Here is a 16,917-nt window from a genome sequence, read left to right as displayed (position 1 = left end):
CCAGTCCATCGCAAGGCACCCCAAGCGGGACTCGAACGACAGACTCACCAGAGAGCAGGACCTGCGCCACCGCCCCCCCCCCCCCCCATTATGAACATTGCAGACTTTTACTGTAAGAAATGCCTGAAATTTATTTTGTATTCTATTGTGTTGCCCATAGAAGCCTGACATAAGCGGTGAGGTTCCAGTTGTATGAAAGAGTTTATGAAAAAGTTCAAAAAAGGACAAACGTCTTGTGATGGGGCTGTTCAGTGTCTTAGAATAGGAGTATGAACATATTGCAGCAGCTCAGTATCTCTCACAGTTGAAGGTGAAAAGTCCTTTTTTTTTTAAAAAAAAATGTTTTGGTTCAAAACTTAGTTTAAGGTCACTTGCTCAGTGGGAAGTAGATTAAGCAGATGTACTGGAAAATTCAGCAGAATGAAGTTGTTTTGAAAACTGACAGTTTTGTGAAATTATTAATTCCATAATATTTTAGATTTTTTTAAATGTTTATTTGTGTTCCCTTATTTTTACAGTGATGTGATGTTAGGGGTTATTTGCATCTTTGATCAATTTCCATTAAAGTTTAAATAGCTTTATTTTCTATTATTTTTCTCATCTGAAAATGTGAACTCATTTCAAGACGACAGTATAGGCCATGAAACCTACATGTATGAATCTGACTATGATGGTAGACTAATGCTTCATCCTCCGTTGTTTGCTTTAGTTAAGGAACTACTGCTAGAATTTTAAAAAAAATCACAAAGGGTTCTCTGTAAAAGTGCAAATTAATACTCTAACAAAACAACTCGAAAAAAACATAATTTACTCTCACATTTTGCTTTGTTTCCAGAAGATCATAATGTGAGGCTGGTGAGAGGAGGCAGTCGGTGTGCTGGGACGCTGGAGGTGTATCACAAAGGAGAGTGGGTGACAATAGCTCCTTATAATTGGGATATGAACGATGCTGCAGTGGTGTGTAGACAGCTGGACTGTGGCTCTGCTGTATCAACACCTGTGAGAGCTCACTTTGGACAAGGTTCTGGAGATGAACTCTTATTGGCTTTTTTCTGCTCTGGGTCAGAATCTACACTATCTCAGTGTCAATCGGAGGAGTTTTTTAAACCGAAGGAGTTAGGAATAAATCTGTTTCCTCACATATTTGATGTTGGGGTGATTTGTTTAGGTAAGAAGCAACCTGCAAAGTGGTCACAATTGACAGCGACAACATTGTTTTTTATCACAGGTTTCATTAACTAATAATTTTAAACAAGATTAAAATAATTTAAATTATTTTGAGAATTGTAGTGTTAAGTAACATTTTAACTAAGACCAATTTTACTGTTAGTACTTAATAGAAACCCTTTCAGAAAAATAACATGACGAATCATTGCAAATTATATTTTAAAAATATTTTTTCTACATTATTTAACAAATTCTTGCTTTTATATTTAAAACCACATAAGAATTCAGCCTCATGTGAGCATCATTTCAACACACACACACACACACACACACACCCACACACACAGTCTGAAACCACTTGTCCCAAGTGGGGTCACAGTGAACCGGAGCTTAACCCAGCAGCACAGGGAACAAGGGATACACCCAGGACGGGACGCACCAGACCCACCAGAGGGCAGGGCCTGGCCAAACCCACTGCGCACCTGCACCTCCCCATCATTTCAACAGCATATTGCAATCTGCCAAATGTAATATGTAAATATCAACATAGTGCAGACAAAAATGAATATTAAAAGCTGTGTATGATAACACATTTCCTTGATGAATTAATTATCAGCTGTCTCCTTCCAGGCCAGCAAGTGGTTCAGCTAACTGGAGGACCTTACAGGTGTTCTGGGAGAGTGGAGGTGAAGTTCAATCACTCCTGGGCTACAGTGTGTGATGCTGACTTGGACTGGCAGGATGCTCAGGTGGTCTGTAGGGAGCTGGACTGTGGAAATCCTTCAGCTCTACTCAAGGTGTCTCACTTTGGTCAAGGTGAAGGTCCCATCTGGTCTAAACACTTCCAGTGTGAAGGTCATGAGTCCTTCCTACATGAGTGTCTCACCTCAGACAGACCAGATAAAAACTGCACACATGCAGCACAACTGACCTGTAAAGGTAACTATTTAATTCTGACAATCTTTCTGGCAAACTCATTCCTTCACTAATATACAACACTGGATATTGTGCTGCAATTAATTTCCCCATTGGTTTTAAAAATTTGCAGAACATAAAAGGAGGTCTTCCATGTGTAGAAGAACAGAACTGATTAATACCTATATCATTTAAAAGGACATGTAGATACAGAGACATTCAAAGTTTAAACATGTGTAATTAGTGTCCTCCTTGGAAGCTTACTCTGCTCCCTTAGATTTCTGGTTTGTCACCAAGTCTCACTAAATGTCTCTGGTTTGTAATTCACTCACTGAGTTTCTTCTCCATTCCCAGAACCTGATGATGTGAGGCTGGTCAATGGAAGCAGCTCTTGTTCTGGGAGAGTGCAGGTGTTTCGTTGGGGACAGTGGGGGACAGTTTATCACCGTAACTGGGACATGAACGATGCTGCAGTCGTGTGTAGACAGCTGGACTGCGGTTCTGCTGTGTCGGTACCAAGTGGAGACCGTTTTGGAGAAGGTTCTGGAAAGATGGTCCTGGGTGATGTTTCCTGTAGTGGGACAGAATCTGCACTGAGAGAGTGTGGGTCACTGGATGGGAGGGAACACAACTTACCACATACATTTGATGCTGGAGTGATCTGTTCAGGTAGGAGACATCCTTACATCCGTATTTGTTTGTTTAGCTGATGCTACCTACATCTATTTACACATTTTTACAGCTAGATAACTTTATTGGAGCAATTTGGTTAATTAGCTTGCCCAAGGGTATTAGAGCTGAAGGGAGACTCAAACCTGTGACCTTTGGGGCAAAGGCAGCAGCTCTTAGATACTATGCTACCAGCTGCCCCTAAATGTTATGGCAACAATGTACATGCTATGAATTTTTGATAAGACCTTAAAGAATTGAATTTCAACATAGAACTGAATTATTATCTGATTCACTGTAGTTTAATAATTGTTGGTTTCGATGAATATGGTGTTACTTTATAATTACAGATTTTGTGAGACTTGTGGGTGGAGCTGATCGCTGTTCTGGGAGAGTGGAGGTGAAGCTCAATCACTCCTGGGCTACAGTGTGTGATGCTGACTTTGACTGGCAGGATGCTCAGGTGGTCTGTAGGGAGCTGGACTGTGGGGGTCCTTCAGTTCTACACAGAGGGTCTCGTTTTGGTCAAGGTGAAGGTCCCATCTGGTCTAAACACTTCCAGTGTGAAGGTCATGAGTCCTTTCTACATGAGTGTCTCACCACAGACAGACCAGAGCAGAACTGCACACATGGAAATGATGTAGAACTGATTTGTTCAGGTAAGCATAATGTGCAACTTCAACCAATTGTATATTTTTCTGGTTTGCCTGTATTTTTTTTTAGCCTTTTTATTTTTTGTCACTCTTTTTTTCATACAGGACCTAATGATTTGAGACTGGTGAAGGGAGGCAGTCGTTGTGCTGGGACAGTGGAGGTGTACCGCTGGGGACAGTGGGGGACAGTAGCCCAGTATAACTGGGACTTAAACGATGCTGCAGTGGTGTGTAGACAGCTGGACTGTGGCTCTGCTGTAGTAACACCAATTAGAGCTCACTTTGGAGAAGGTTCTGGAAAGGTCCTGCTCAGAGATGTTTCCTGCAATGGGTCAGAGTCTGCACTGAGGGACTGTGGAGCAGTTGACTTCAGACACATGGACATCCCACACAAGTTTGATGCTGGAGTTATCTGCTCTGGTAAGAGACCAGAACTCTAGGCAAAGTTAACTTCCTAAAAGTAGTTATTGTGCCTTTTTTAACCACATTTTTTAAAATCAAGCCAGTATATATATTAATGTTTGAGGATTTAGGGGGGTGCGTTGACGCAGTGGGTTGGACCGGGTCCTGCTCTCCAGTGGGTCTGGGGTTCAAGTCCCGCTTGGGGTGCCTTGCGATGGACTGGCGTCCTGCCCTGGGTGTGTCCCCTTCCCCTCCAGCCTTATGCCCTCTGTTACCAGGTAGGCTCCAGTTCCCCGCGACCCCATACGGGACAAGCGGTTCCGAAAATGTGTGTATGTTGAGGATTTGTCGTTTAGTTCAGATATTTGCAGGTTTTCATCCCTGAAAGTGTTTTATTTTACTGAGTGGGAATCCAGGCATCATCAACGTATCACCCCCCATTTTTAGACAAAGACTTTCAGCTTAATAGCACATACTGTATCCTGCCCTGTTCTCATACAGTTATTGGCTGCTTAATGAAAATAAACAGATTTACATTCTTAAGACTGATTATTTGACCCTTTCAGTTGTGTGATTGCAGATTTTGTGAGACTTGTGGGTGAAGATGATCGCTGTTCTGGAAGAGTGGAAGTGAAGTTCAATCACTCCTGGGCTACAGTGTGTGTTGCTGACTTTGACTGGCAGGATGCTCAGGTGGCCTGTAGGGAGTTGGACTGTGGGGGTCCTTCAGTTCTACACAGGGGTTCTCATTTTGGTCAAGGTGAAGGTGCCATCTGGTCTAAACACTTCCAGTGTGAAGGTCATGAGTCCTTTCTACATGAGTGTCTCACCACAGACAGACCAGAGCCAGACTTTATCCATGCTGTGGAACTAACATGTTCAGGTAACTGTAACATGAGGCTTCAGTTTGTTAAGTATTGTTTGATTTGCTCTTCTTCTAACCCCCCCACCCGAAAGACACAAACCTAAGTGAAATTCATATACCTACAAATATCACTAATAACAGTAATATTTTTTTTGAGCTCTTTCTCTGAAGATGTGAATTATCTATGGTATCCTATCTCTGAGTTTTTCTTTTTTCTGTCTCACAGAAAAACAATTAATAGGTATTTGTGATCTTGTGACTGACTGCATTGTGTGCCTACTCAGTTGAGGTCTGCTGGTAAATAGTAATTGACTTATTTTTCTCTTCAGGACCTGAAGAAGTGAGACTTGTACATGGTGGAAGTCCATGTTCTGGGACACTGCAGTTGTATCATGGGGGAGAGTGGAGGACCATAATTCCATTTATTTTGCCCTCTAGATACTTTGACCTTTCTAAACTTCAAAATGGTGCTGCAGTTCTGGGTAAACAGCTGGGTTGTGGATCAATGGAAACGGAGATGCTACTTTCACAAAGAGATGAAGATATTCCATATCAAGCATTGCTGACAGATTTTTTCTGCAATGGATCAGAATCTGTTCTGAAAGAATGTAGAATTTATTTCTATAGCGAAGTGGATTTTCCTCCTATGGGCATCCCTCAAGTTTTTTTTTCAGGTAACATATCTGACAAATCCCATGTCTTGTTAAACATTTTGTGGTTTTACATTATACATTAATAACATATATATTCTATATACTTACTGCCATATTCAATTTGAAATGAGAAATTGGGGTTATTGGTAATTCTTGTTTTCTTGCAGACCTAAAATGATCATTAACCACTTTGTAATTATCATCAATACATAAATACAATAAGTCAAAAATATCTAAATAGTTACACGTGGAACAAAGGTAGAGTGTCAGCAATGTAAGCTGATTACAGTCCCAAATGGCATTGAAAACATGTCAATTTTACTGAAATGGCCTTTGAATTAATTACAAATTACACTCAAGCAATTTGATAAGTTTTTTCCTAATTTTCACAAGATCTTTTAAAAGGAAACATGGACACAATTTTAGTTTTGACTGTTTTATATAAAAGTTAAATGCTGCATGCTAATTGCCTTACTAAAAAGAAAGTTTCAAGTTTATTGTTGTGCGCATAGTATGTATTTGCATTGCGCAATGAAATTCTTGTGTGTTTCCTGCAGACTGTAAAAGTAAGAAATACGAACCAGACGATGAATACACTGACCAACACTGAAGCATGATATACAACATTGAAATAATATATAGAAACACACATCATGTCTTTTCCTGTACCTATCAATGGGTGTGGGTGTTGAGTAGCCTTATGGCTTGTGAGTGGAAGCTGTCCCTGAGTCTTGTGGTACAAATGTTAATAGTTCTGTGCTGCTTCCCAGAGGAGGGAAATGTCTGAGCAGGGTGACAGGGGTCTTTACATTTACATACATTTATTCATTTAGCAGGCGCTTTTCCCCAAAGCAACATACATCTCATAGAAAATACAATTTGTGCACTACCTTAGGAGAAAGAGACATAGCTGCAGATGTATGACTCTTAAGTAAAGTTAGTATGTTTCCTTCACCATATGCACCAATGTTCATCACACAAGTAGCTCCATAAAACTTTATCAGAATATCGCCGATTCCTAATAACCTTCCTAGTAGTTTTTTTTTTTTTTTTTTTTGAAATGCATATAAACATTTATGTTACATTGCAGGAGTGCCTCTGTAAAGGACTGATCTGAGCATGATCATGAACATTTATACCTTATATCAACTTAAGAGATCATGGGCGAAGTGAGTCCAGAAGAGATGAGTTTTAAGACCCTTTTAAGTGTGGCCAAAAATTCAGCAGTTCTGAGTGAGAGGAGATAGCTGGGAGCAGTTCTGCTGATGCATTTGTAGGCCATATCCAGAATCTTAAATTTGATCCGGGGAGCTATGGGAAGTCAGTGCAGAGAAATGAGTGGGGGAGATACAAGCGAACGCTTCAGCAAGTTAAACACAACTCGGGCAGCAGCGTTCTGTATCAGCTGTAGAGGTTTGATGGCAGCAGCAGGAAGGCCACACAAGCGAGAGCTCCAGTAGTCCAGATGGGATGTCACGTTGGGCTGAGTCAGTTGTGAGGTAAGGACAGATCTTGTGGATGTTACGCAGAATGTATCTGCAGGTCTGGGTTGTGGTTTCAATGTGCTGAGAGAAAGATAGACTTGAGTCAATCATCACTCCCAGACTCTTAGTAGAGGAGGTAGGCAAAATGAGTGAGTTGTCCAGTTTGATCGAGAGATCATGACAGGAAGACAGGCTGGGTGGATGGTGTGGGATTTCTGTTTTAGAGAGGTTGAGCTGTAGGTGGTGATCAGACATCAATGCAAAGATGTCCAGTAGGCAGGCAGCAATTCATGCAGAAATGTCTGATGGTCCAGGTGGAAAGGAAAGGAAGAGCTGGGTATCATCAGCGTAGTAGTAGTAGTATTTGAATCCATGGGAGACAATAACAGGGCCAAGGGAGGAGATTAGTTCGAGAAGAGCAGAGGACCCAGTTGAGAGAGGCAGAGGCTTAGAGCGGGAACCTTGCCAGATGACTTGGTAGGATCTGTCAGAGAAGTAGGACTCAAACCATCTTAGTGCTGTTCCTTTGATCAACAATGCTGTTTACTTTTCTGAAGCACCGTGTGTTATAAACATATTTTACAGGGGGCAGCTGAGTTTGTGATAGGCTGGGTTGACCTCACCACCCTCTGTGGCATTTTGTCATCCTGGACTGACCAGGTATCATTACCAGGATGTGATTCTGCCAGTCAGGATGGACTGAACTGTGTGCCTGTAGAAGTTGGTGAGCATCGATCAAAACATGGATCTTCCTCAGATGTCTGAGAAAATTATAGCATTGGTATGCCTTCTTGAAGATGACAGATCTATGTTGCATCCTTGGTGAAGCTGACTAGTAGAGATTTAGAGCTACTGACCCTCTCCACAGGATCACCTCTGGTGTAGGGAGTGTGGTCTGCCACTTTCCAAGAATTCCAGACCAGCTCTTTCATTTTGTGGACATTGAGGAAAAGAGTATTATCCTGGGACCACTGTGTCTGAAGGCAGATTTTATCTATGTATTCCATTTCATCATTGCTACTGATGAGGTGGAGATAGTGATGTCATCAAATAAGTTAATGATGGAGTTGGAGCTGTGTCTGATCACATAGTCGAACATGAAGTACAGCTGGGGGCTCAACACATGGCCTTCTGGGGTACCCCTGTTGAAGATCAGTGTGGAAAAGGTGGTGCTGCCAACCCACACATGCTGAAGTCTTCCAGTTAAGGTTTCCAATGCCCAGCTGAAAGGGTGGTACTGAGTCCCAAATCTTGGAGCTTGATGATAGGGTTGGTTGGCACAACAGTGTTAAATGCTAAGCTCTAGTCTATGATCAGTACTTGGGTGTGCCAGAATGGTACAAAGTGCAAACTGATGTGGCATGCTGTGTAGACCGGTTGTGACTGTTTGTGAAGTGAAGCTAGTCCAAAGTATGTGGGATAATAGATTTAATGTGTCTCAGCACTGGATTCTCAAAGCACTTCATCACAATTGCAGTGAATGTCAAGGTTATTTATGGCCATTTATAATAATGTGTAAAGTGAACAGTTTGTTCTCTATCCTTTTAGGTCATCGAGGGATTCGACTAAGAGGAGGAACTCACTCTTGCTCTGGGAGAGTTGAGGTTGAGCACAGGGATACCTGGGGCACAGTGTGTAATGCTGACTTTGATTGGCAGGATGCTGAGGTGGTCTGTAGGTCCCTGGACTGTGGGGAACCTGCAGAAGTGGTGGGAACATCCAGGTTTGGTCCAGGAGAGGGACCAGTGTGGGCTGAGGAGTTTCAGTGTCGAGGAAACGAGTCTCATCTTGTGTTTTGTCCAAAAGCAGCACACAACTCTACCTGTAGCCATGACCATGACGTGGGACTGCTGTGTTCTAGTAAGAACGTCATCTTTCCTTGCAAATCACCATTTAATCTATATAAATATACTTGAGAGAGGAAAAATATTGGTATTTATTTATTTAGCTGATGCTTTTCCCCAAAGAAGCACCAGTGTTAATATAGCAACAACTTTTTGTGCATTTTTACATTTGCGTAATTTTTTACTGCTGTAATTTAGGGTAAGTACCTTGTTCAAGGGTACAATAGCAGTAAGTGAGATTAAAACTAGAAGCCTTTGGTTCCAAAAGCAGCAGCTCCAAACACTGTGCAATCAGCTGTCCCAAGTAAGAACTCTGAAGCCAGCGTTGCAGGGTACATGATATATTATGTAATCCATATAATAGTCAATTTTACAGTAGTATACATTTAAATTTATTTGTTTAGTAGATGCTTTTCTTCAAAACAACTTCTAGTGAACTCACTGTAGTGTTATCAGCCCACAGACCTTATTCACTAAGGTGACAGATTACTAGATACACTACTTTCACTGGATCACTTATCTGTACATCAGTAGAACATACTCCCTCTGTCACTCACACACTATGGGGGAACCTGGAAGAACATGCAAACTTCACACAGACAGAGTGGGGATCAAACCCATGTCCTCTCGCACCATTCAGGTGCTGTGAGACAGCAGCGCTACTCACTGTGCCACTGTGCTGCAGTAGAGAAATATTTAGGGTGTAAAATCAAAAGCTCTCTTCATTCCATTTACTTCCATTCTGCTGTTGTCAGGGTACACAGGGGTCAGGCTAATGGGTGGCCCTGACCACTGTTCTGGTAGAGTGGAACTGAGATACAATGGAAAATGGAGGACTGTGTGTGATGCATCATGGGATATAAAAGCCTCTACTGTCCTCTGCCATCAACTGAAGTGCGGTCATGCTGTGGGACAGGCCTGGTTTGGGGAAGGCAGTGGCCAAATCTGGCCTGATGTATTTCAGTGCCATGGGAACGAGACTCGACTCTCCCAGTGTGCTGTGTCCCCATGGAGTCGGGCAGCCTGCTCTCATGGACAGGATGTAGGAGTCATCTGCTCTGGTGAGGACCTACAGCTTAAATGAAGCTGAGACAACTGAAGTGTACATTCACTGAAATTATAGAAGCATTTGTAGACCATATCATATAATTGAAGAAACATAATATCTTCTTGTGTTTACAGGCTCACCTCCGTCCCTTTCAGTTGGGGGAGTCAGGCTGCTGTCAGGGGGGAGTGACTGTGAGGGCTGGGTGGAGGTTTTCTATAACCAGACATGGTGGAGGATCCACAAGAAGTCCTGGAGCTTCACAGATAGTTCCGTGGTCTGCAGACAGCTCGGCTGTGGCTCTGCAGCGAAGGTCCGTCCATCTGGGGCAGGTGAAGGTGACAGGTGTGTGACGGGATTCCAGTGTTCAGGAACGGAGGCTCATCTGGGGACCTGCAGCTCTCCACAAATACTCACCTGCAAACCCAGAGACCAGGTGTTCATAATCTGCACCAGTGAGTGTTCCCAATGAGATCTGATTTCTGTATTGTCATTTAACAGATCATATTCAAACCAGACCAGTTAAATTTAATGTCAGTTTACTGAAATATGGGAACGCTCCTGTTATTATTTTTACAATCCTGAAATGCTTTCGCTGAAGTCAAATTAGATTCCTCACACTATCTGTTCCTGCAGACCACAGGTCTCTCCGCCTAGTTGGGGGTGGTGCAGACTGTGCCGGGAGGCTGGAGGTTTTCCACGGGGGCTCCTGGGGTACAGTGTGTGATGACTCCTGGGGTCTGGCAGAAGCTCAGGTGGCCTGCAGACAGCTGCGATGTGGGACAGCCCTCAGTGGGCAGAACCCGGTACCAGCCTACTTCGGCCCGGGATCTGGACCCATCTGGCTTGGGCGACTGGGCTGTGTAGGAAATGAGTCGTCCCTGTGGGACTGTCCTTCAGCACAGTTTGAGCAGCAGGACTGTGGTCACAAGGAGGATGTGGGGGTTGTGTGTTCAGGTTCAGTATGGAAAAAATTTATCACATCATTTTTTTAATCTTGATTACTAGGTGAATGCAATAGCCCGATTACAATATTCCTCATTCAGCCTCCTCTTCTCTCTTTGACACTCAGAGCACAAGCTTCTTCGTCTGTCTGAGGGCTGCTCTGGCCATACAGAGGTCTATTACAATGGAAGCTGGGGGAGCGTGTGTTTTAATCAGATGGAAAAGACTACGGCTGCAGTCATCTGTCGTCAGCTCGGCTGTGGAGATAAGGGGACAGTCGATGAGACAATCTCCAGGCTCAGTCCTGATCCCAAATGGTTGGACAATGTCGTATGCCAGGATTACGAATCCTCTCTGTGGCAGTGCCCGTCCTCCCCTTGGGGGCAGAATCAATGCACAGAGACTGAGGTGGCTGACATCAGGTGTTCAGGTAAAGCATAATGCACACTGCAGTCATTTGCAAAAAACTAATTAAATATAGCACTCAGATTTTATGGTTTTCTATAATCTGTTCATCTTGTTCATTCCTGCAGTTGCCGAGAACAAGAATATTTCTGACTTTTTCAACTGCAGCATATCCAGCACAGAGAGCTCATGCTATAGTAAGCTTTTTTTGTATGCTGAAGTCACTGGTATTTATTGTATTGTAACTGCAAGGGCATGTTTTAGTGAGTTCTCTGTATATTATATTCTCTGTTCTCTCAAACTGAAAGTACAGCCTCACAACTAATTTTCTGACTTTCTACTAAATAGGTTTAAAACCAGAATGTTTGAATACCTTGCACTGAACCTAATGTACATGCAAACTCTGTTTAAGATTTATAGAACACAGGTATTGGTGGGTCAATAATGTCCAAGATGATAGCTAAGTGTTCCCATACAGTAATTCCTGGAAGTTCTGGATACACCCTGTGTTGCTAGTGTGAGCATTTCTTCCCCTGCTAGGTAATTTGCCCCTGAGACTGACGGGGGGCTCAGACCCTTGTTCTGGGAGGGTAGAGGTGTACCATAAAGGCTTCTGGGGGACAGTGTGTGATGACTCCTGGGACCTTCAGGATGCTATGGTTGTGTGCAGGCAGCTGGACTGTGGGGCAGCCCTCAGGGCTGAAAAGGGTAGCAGGTTTGAGAGAGGAAATGGCCCCATCTGGCTGGATGAGGTCAACTGCAGGGGCAGTGAGCTCTATTTGTGGCACTGTTCTTATTCACCGCAGCAGAGCAGTTGCTCACACAAACAGGATGCCGGAGTTACTTGTGCAGGTAAATCTGGGAGGGACACTTTTTGCACACATATACCATGTAAGCTACGAAGGTTTTAAGGTTACTTTAAACTGAGGTTAAAACGTGGAGGTTAAAGTGATTACATCTCATTTTAAACCAAAAGTTGTCCACCCTTGTCTTCTCTGTCTCAGGATATATTTGTTGTTATTCTAGATCCCTTCATTTGTTTTCTGTTTATCAGCTCTAGTTGGGGTTTAAATGATGGATTAAGATAACAGTAAAGCAAATGCATTAGTTAAAACCTGTAACACTGTATTGTATGTTTCCATAATGTAATATCAACTTTGAATTAGTCTAGAAATCATTAATAGTATAAAGCTTTATTTTGCTTGGTAAAAATATAAAAAATTGCATCCATATTCTTAAAATTTGAGAACGTAGAGAACTTAATGGTCAAAAAGGCTGAAGTAAATAAAATTCAAGATATACTCCTACAAACAGAGAAGGGTATTAGAATTAGAGTATTAGAGACAGAAATACAATGGGTTCTTCAAAATGTTTATTTTAATGTTATCCCAGAATAGTCTGAGCTGTATCACAATCATTATATTGAGATATATACAGGACTCTGCACTATGCTTTAAATAAATTATTGCACTTTTAAAAATCAGTGTTTAAATATTAAAGTTCAGCTTTGTCTTTCTCTGTCTTATATCCCAGGTTCATCATCCTTAACTGTGCCAACACCCATAGTTCATTCTGCTACTGTAACATATTTTTGATGTGGTTATTCTGACTGATTATTTTAACATGATTGAAGCTTATTGATAAAGTAACTTACTGTTTATTATACAGTCTGGTTATCTAAACTAAACCTTTGTTTAAATCCCCAACAAAGGTGGGAATACAATTGCTCCTGATATGACTCCACCTCCCAAAACCACCCAGTCCAAAACAGTCCAGTCCATCTCACCAGTGTCCACTGTGGTGCTTGGGTCCCTGATCTCAATCCTTTTGCTGCTTGTGGGTGGATTGGTGTACAAGAACTGGACACTGAAAAAAGGTAGGAATAGGAGGAGGTTGGTTTGTACAATTATTGAAAGTATGCATGCAAGCATAATTTTGGAATTTCTTGCGTAATTTAGGAAAATAAATTTTACATTTCCCAAATAATCTAACTTACAGTGACATAAAGGGGTACAGTGGCATAGAGAGTAGTGTTGCTGTCTCACAGTGTCGGGGTCGTGCTAGAGAACATGGGTTCGATCCCTGCTTAGTCTGTGTGGAGTTTGCATGTCCTCCTTGTGTCTGCGTGAGTTTCCTTGGGGTGCTCCAGTTTATTCCCACAGCCCAAAGACATGCTGTTCAAGTTCCCCCATAGTGTGTGAGTGACAGAGAGTGTGTTCCACTGATGTATAGACAAGTGACCCATTCAAGGTAGTGTATCTAACAGTGTAAGTCACCTTGGTGAATAAGGTGTGTGGGCTGGTAGCACTACATAATATGCATTGTAAGTCACTTTAGAGAAAAGCATCTGCTAAGTGAATAAATGTAAAGCACTACATTAAGAACATTTTTTACATTAATTAATTTCACAGATACTTTTCTCCAAAGCAACTTACAGTGTAAAACTACTTAGAATTATTTACCCATTTATACAGCTGGACAATTTTTACTGGAGTAATTCAGGGTAAATATCTTGCTCACTGGTATTAGAGCCAAAGGTGCGATTCAATCCTGCAAACTTTGGGTTCAAAAGCAGCAGTTCTAATCACTACGCTATCAGCTGCGTGATTTGGCCAGCATAGCTGTGTGGGAAACAAGCTGTCCCTGTGAGAAAAAACAATTTTTCCCAAGTTTATCTTCCAAATAATATGTAAAAGACAAAAACTATCATTTCCATTTTTTAAAACCAGGAAAACACAGTAGTAGTTTGATCTCTGATCTTGGACCCACTCTACATCCATTTCTGTAAATTCCCTCTGCAGAAGTTACCAAAAACAAAGATCAGCTGGATCCAGCCATCTATGAGGAAATTGATTTCATAACTACTCAACAATCTAAGCAAGCAAGTCACAATGGTGAGTTCAGGCAACTTTAAAAACTGACAAGAACTGTCTTTACATATCACAGATTCTTTTGAACATTCAGAACAACTTCTTAAAAACATGTCATGTCTGTTTGGTTCTCTTTTGAGAGGCACAGGAATAGCTCAAGTATAGCTAGGGCCATTAGGAATTCTATCTTTCATGTATGTGGAATCAGAGGTAGCTTGGTAACGGCATTACCGTTTTTATTGCTTATATGCAGTTATTCTATTTGGCTTGTATGATGCACTAATTACGTTACAAATTCAGTAGTTAACTAGTAACCAGGCCAAGCAGTTTATGAAAAAAACAAATGCTAACTCAAACCTGATAACACTGTCAGTAATGTAGTTTTAGCTTCTATTATCATGATCTATTAATTAACTGAGATAACAAATTAAATTGTTTAAATAACCACTGCAGCAAAAGATACAATGACCTAAAGAAAAGTCAGAATAACTCTTATTCTTGTGGCAGTTGGTGATGTCTCTGAGCTGCCCTTAGATCATGAAGATGTGGAGGAAACTGAAGGAGACAATTTGTTAGGTAAGTATTTTGGTGAGTACCTTTAAACTGATAGAAAAATATTTCTGAATAACTGATAGAAGAGCATTTCAGGAGGAATATAGATCTGCAATTTTAATTTTGCACCTGCGATTTGTTATTTAGAGACTAAAAATGAGCCAGAAAACTATGATGATGTTTCAGCTGTCCAGAAGAATGCCGAAAGAGTTTCAGGTGAGATTTGCAATGACATTTCTTTGGTGTTTTTTTTTTTTATACTTTCTTCTGGTAATCTTGTTTCAGTTCAAAAGACATTATTTGGGGGAAAATGTAAAAGTGACCTCTCTCTCTCTCTTCACCTTGTGGTTGTGGCGGTAGATACACTGGAGTTCCGTAATGAAGCCCTGACACATCAGACCTTTGACTATGATGATGTCACTGAAAGCCAGAGTTGTGATTATGATGATGTCACTGTGGAGCAGGGTCCAGCCTCTCAGTTGGGTATGTAGATTTAATGTGATCATGATCTTGTGCAAATATTTCAGTTAGGAATGAAAAATATTACTGTTAAAACCACATGCATGTCTGACAGATCGCCACCAAAGTAACCCTGTGGTACAAAGGGCTGTTATGACATCACTCAAACATGATGGAAGACTTCCTGAAGTTGAAAAAACTGACTATGATGATGTGGGTGATCAGATTCTGTAAGAGTGAGAGACATAAGAAAAGTGGCAAAGTAGTACTAAAATAAGTGTTGACAAGTGTGCTTGACAGAAAATTTATTGCAATGTTCCTCAGTTTTTAATACATATAAATATTTCTGAATCAAATAATGTTATCACTGAGCTTTTGGTTACCTACCTGTTTAAATGCAATCCTGTTACTTATATTCACTGGATTCTTAAGGAAAAAATCAAGGATAATCTTTATTTACATTAATAAAAAGTGCTTTTAACTAATTGACTTTGATAAATTTTTATAAATTAAAAACTTTGACTGTGAAACAATTTTTGACCTCTCATTAAATCTGCTGAAATTCATACACACACACACACACACACACACACACACTGTCTGAACCGCTTGTCCCATACAGGATCGTGGGGAACCAGAGCCTAACCCGGCAACACAGGGCATAAGGCTGGAGGGGGAGGGGACACACTTAAGATGGGACACCAGTCCATCACAGGGCACCCCAAGTGGGACTCGAACCCCAGACCCACCGGAGAGCAGGACTCGGTCCAACCTACCGTACCACAACCATGCCCCCCTCTTGCTGAAGTTAACTTGCATATTTCTGTCATTCTGGTTTATAATTTTCCACAGTACATACTGATTTTACTGCAGGTGTCTACATACATGTAAAGATGTAAGCAGCTGTAGTTTTGAAAGCCTGAAGATGTAATAATGAGATAATGACTTACATAGCTTTGATATGAAACTGCAAGGGATGGGTTAGGGGGATGAGAAGGTACTGCTAGACAGCACAACATGGTAGAAAGAAATAAACAGGAAATAAGCTAAGAGTTTTCTCTATTTGAATTCTTTGTATAAGTGTCTGTAGACCACTAAAAGGAGAAGTTCTGCAGGTACCTGCTCTGTGATTATTCAAATTATGGATGTTTGACTGGCCTGGAAGCAGTGAAGTACATCCGGTTTAGTGCAATGACTTAGTTTGGGTTTTTTTACTCAGTGTTTAAGATTCAACTTTGTCTACATTGTGTCTATTGAATCAGGAGTACATGTGGAAATTGATTTTCAGGCAATGTTACAGCCATAAATTCAATATTGTCTATGTGACATCAACACAAAGAAGTTCATCCAGTCATCCATTTACATTTAATTATTTAGCTGGCTCATTTTCTCCATGCTGACTTGTTAAGCTTTTGCAGTTTTCCCATTTATGCAACTGGGTAATATTCACAGGAGCTATTTAGGGTAAATATGCAGCTCAAGGGCATTCCAGAAGGAGGTGGGACTCACATGAGCGACCTCTAGATGCAAGGCAGTACTATGCCTCCTGCTGACCCATGAAAAATTAAAATTACAAGTTTAAAAAGCTCAAAAATATTTTTGGTTATAAATTCAATACTCAAGCTAGGTGCTAAGATAGTTAAAATAGTCATTTAACTTCTCTTTGCAAACAGAGAAAAACTGATACATTGTATATACATATCCAATTTAATTGTTTTTCAGAGTTTTATCACACATTTCTGCTTGTTTGTATGTTTGTAAAAATGTTTTTTTTTTTTCTTTTTTTTAATTGATAAATGTCATTAAACCTACTTTTGTTTGGCAGAGTCTGGAAGTCATATGATTCAGGTTTAAAGACATATGAATGTAAACTGTACATGATGGCTTACAAGAGCTGTCTGTATGCATGTGATGCAAGATAAAAACATAAGCTGGCGTACACGTGTAACGCTGGTGCAGCTTTGATATGAAAGGAAGGGGGGAGAAGGT

The 16,917-nt window shown here is 41.1% G+C and overlaps 1 protein-coding gene across 1 annotated transcript; it reads left to right on the top strand.

The window, feature by feature from the left end:
- Nucleotides 1–651: 651 nt before the first annotated feature.
- LOC114911070 (scavenger receptor cysteine-rich type 1 protein M130-like) lies at nt 652–15,162 on the top strand. The gene is made up of 19 exons (XM_029254136.1): nt 652–673; nt 836–1,021; nt 1,798–1,983; nt 2,437–2,685; nt 3,102–3,824; nt 4,387–4,566; nt 8,357–8,517; nt 9,569–9,713; nt 9,835–10,152; nt 10,334–10,654; nt 10,770–11,072; nt 11,176–11,244; nt 11,588–11,815; nt 12,759–12,923; nt 13,849–13,941; nt 14,425–14,493; nt 14,617–14,685; nt 14,830–14,952; nt 15,044–15,162. The coding sequence occupies exons 1-19, from the start codon at nt 652–654 to the stop codon at nt 15,160–15,162; spliced, it is 3,729 nt and encodes a 1,242-aa protein (XP_029109969.1).
- The last annotated feature ends 1,755 nt before the right edge of the window (nt 15,163–16,917 follow it).

This window comes from Scleropages formosus, chromosome 8, assembly GCF_900964775.1.
Source record: "Scleropages formosus chromosome 8, fSclFor1.1, whole genome shotgun sequence".
Lineage (NCBI taxonomy): Eukaryota > Metazoa > Chordata > Actinopteri > Osteoglossiformes > Osteoglossidae > Scleropages > Scleropages formosus.
This window is presented reverse-complemented; position numbering and strand designations above follow the sequence as displayed.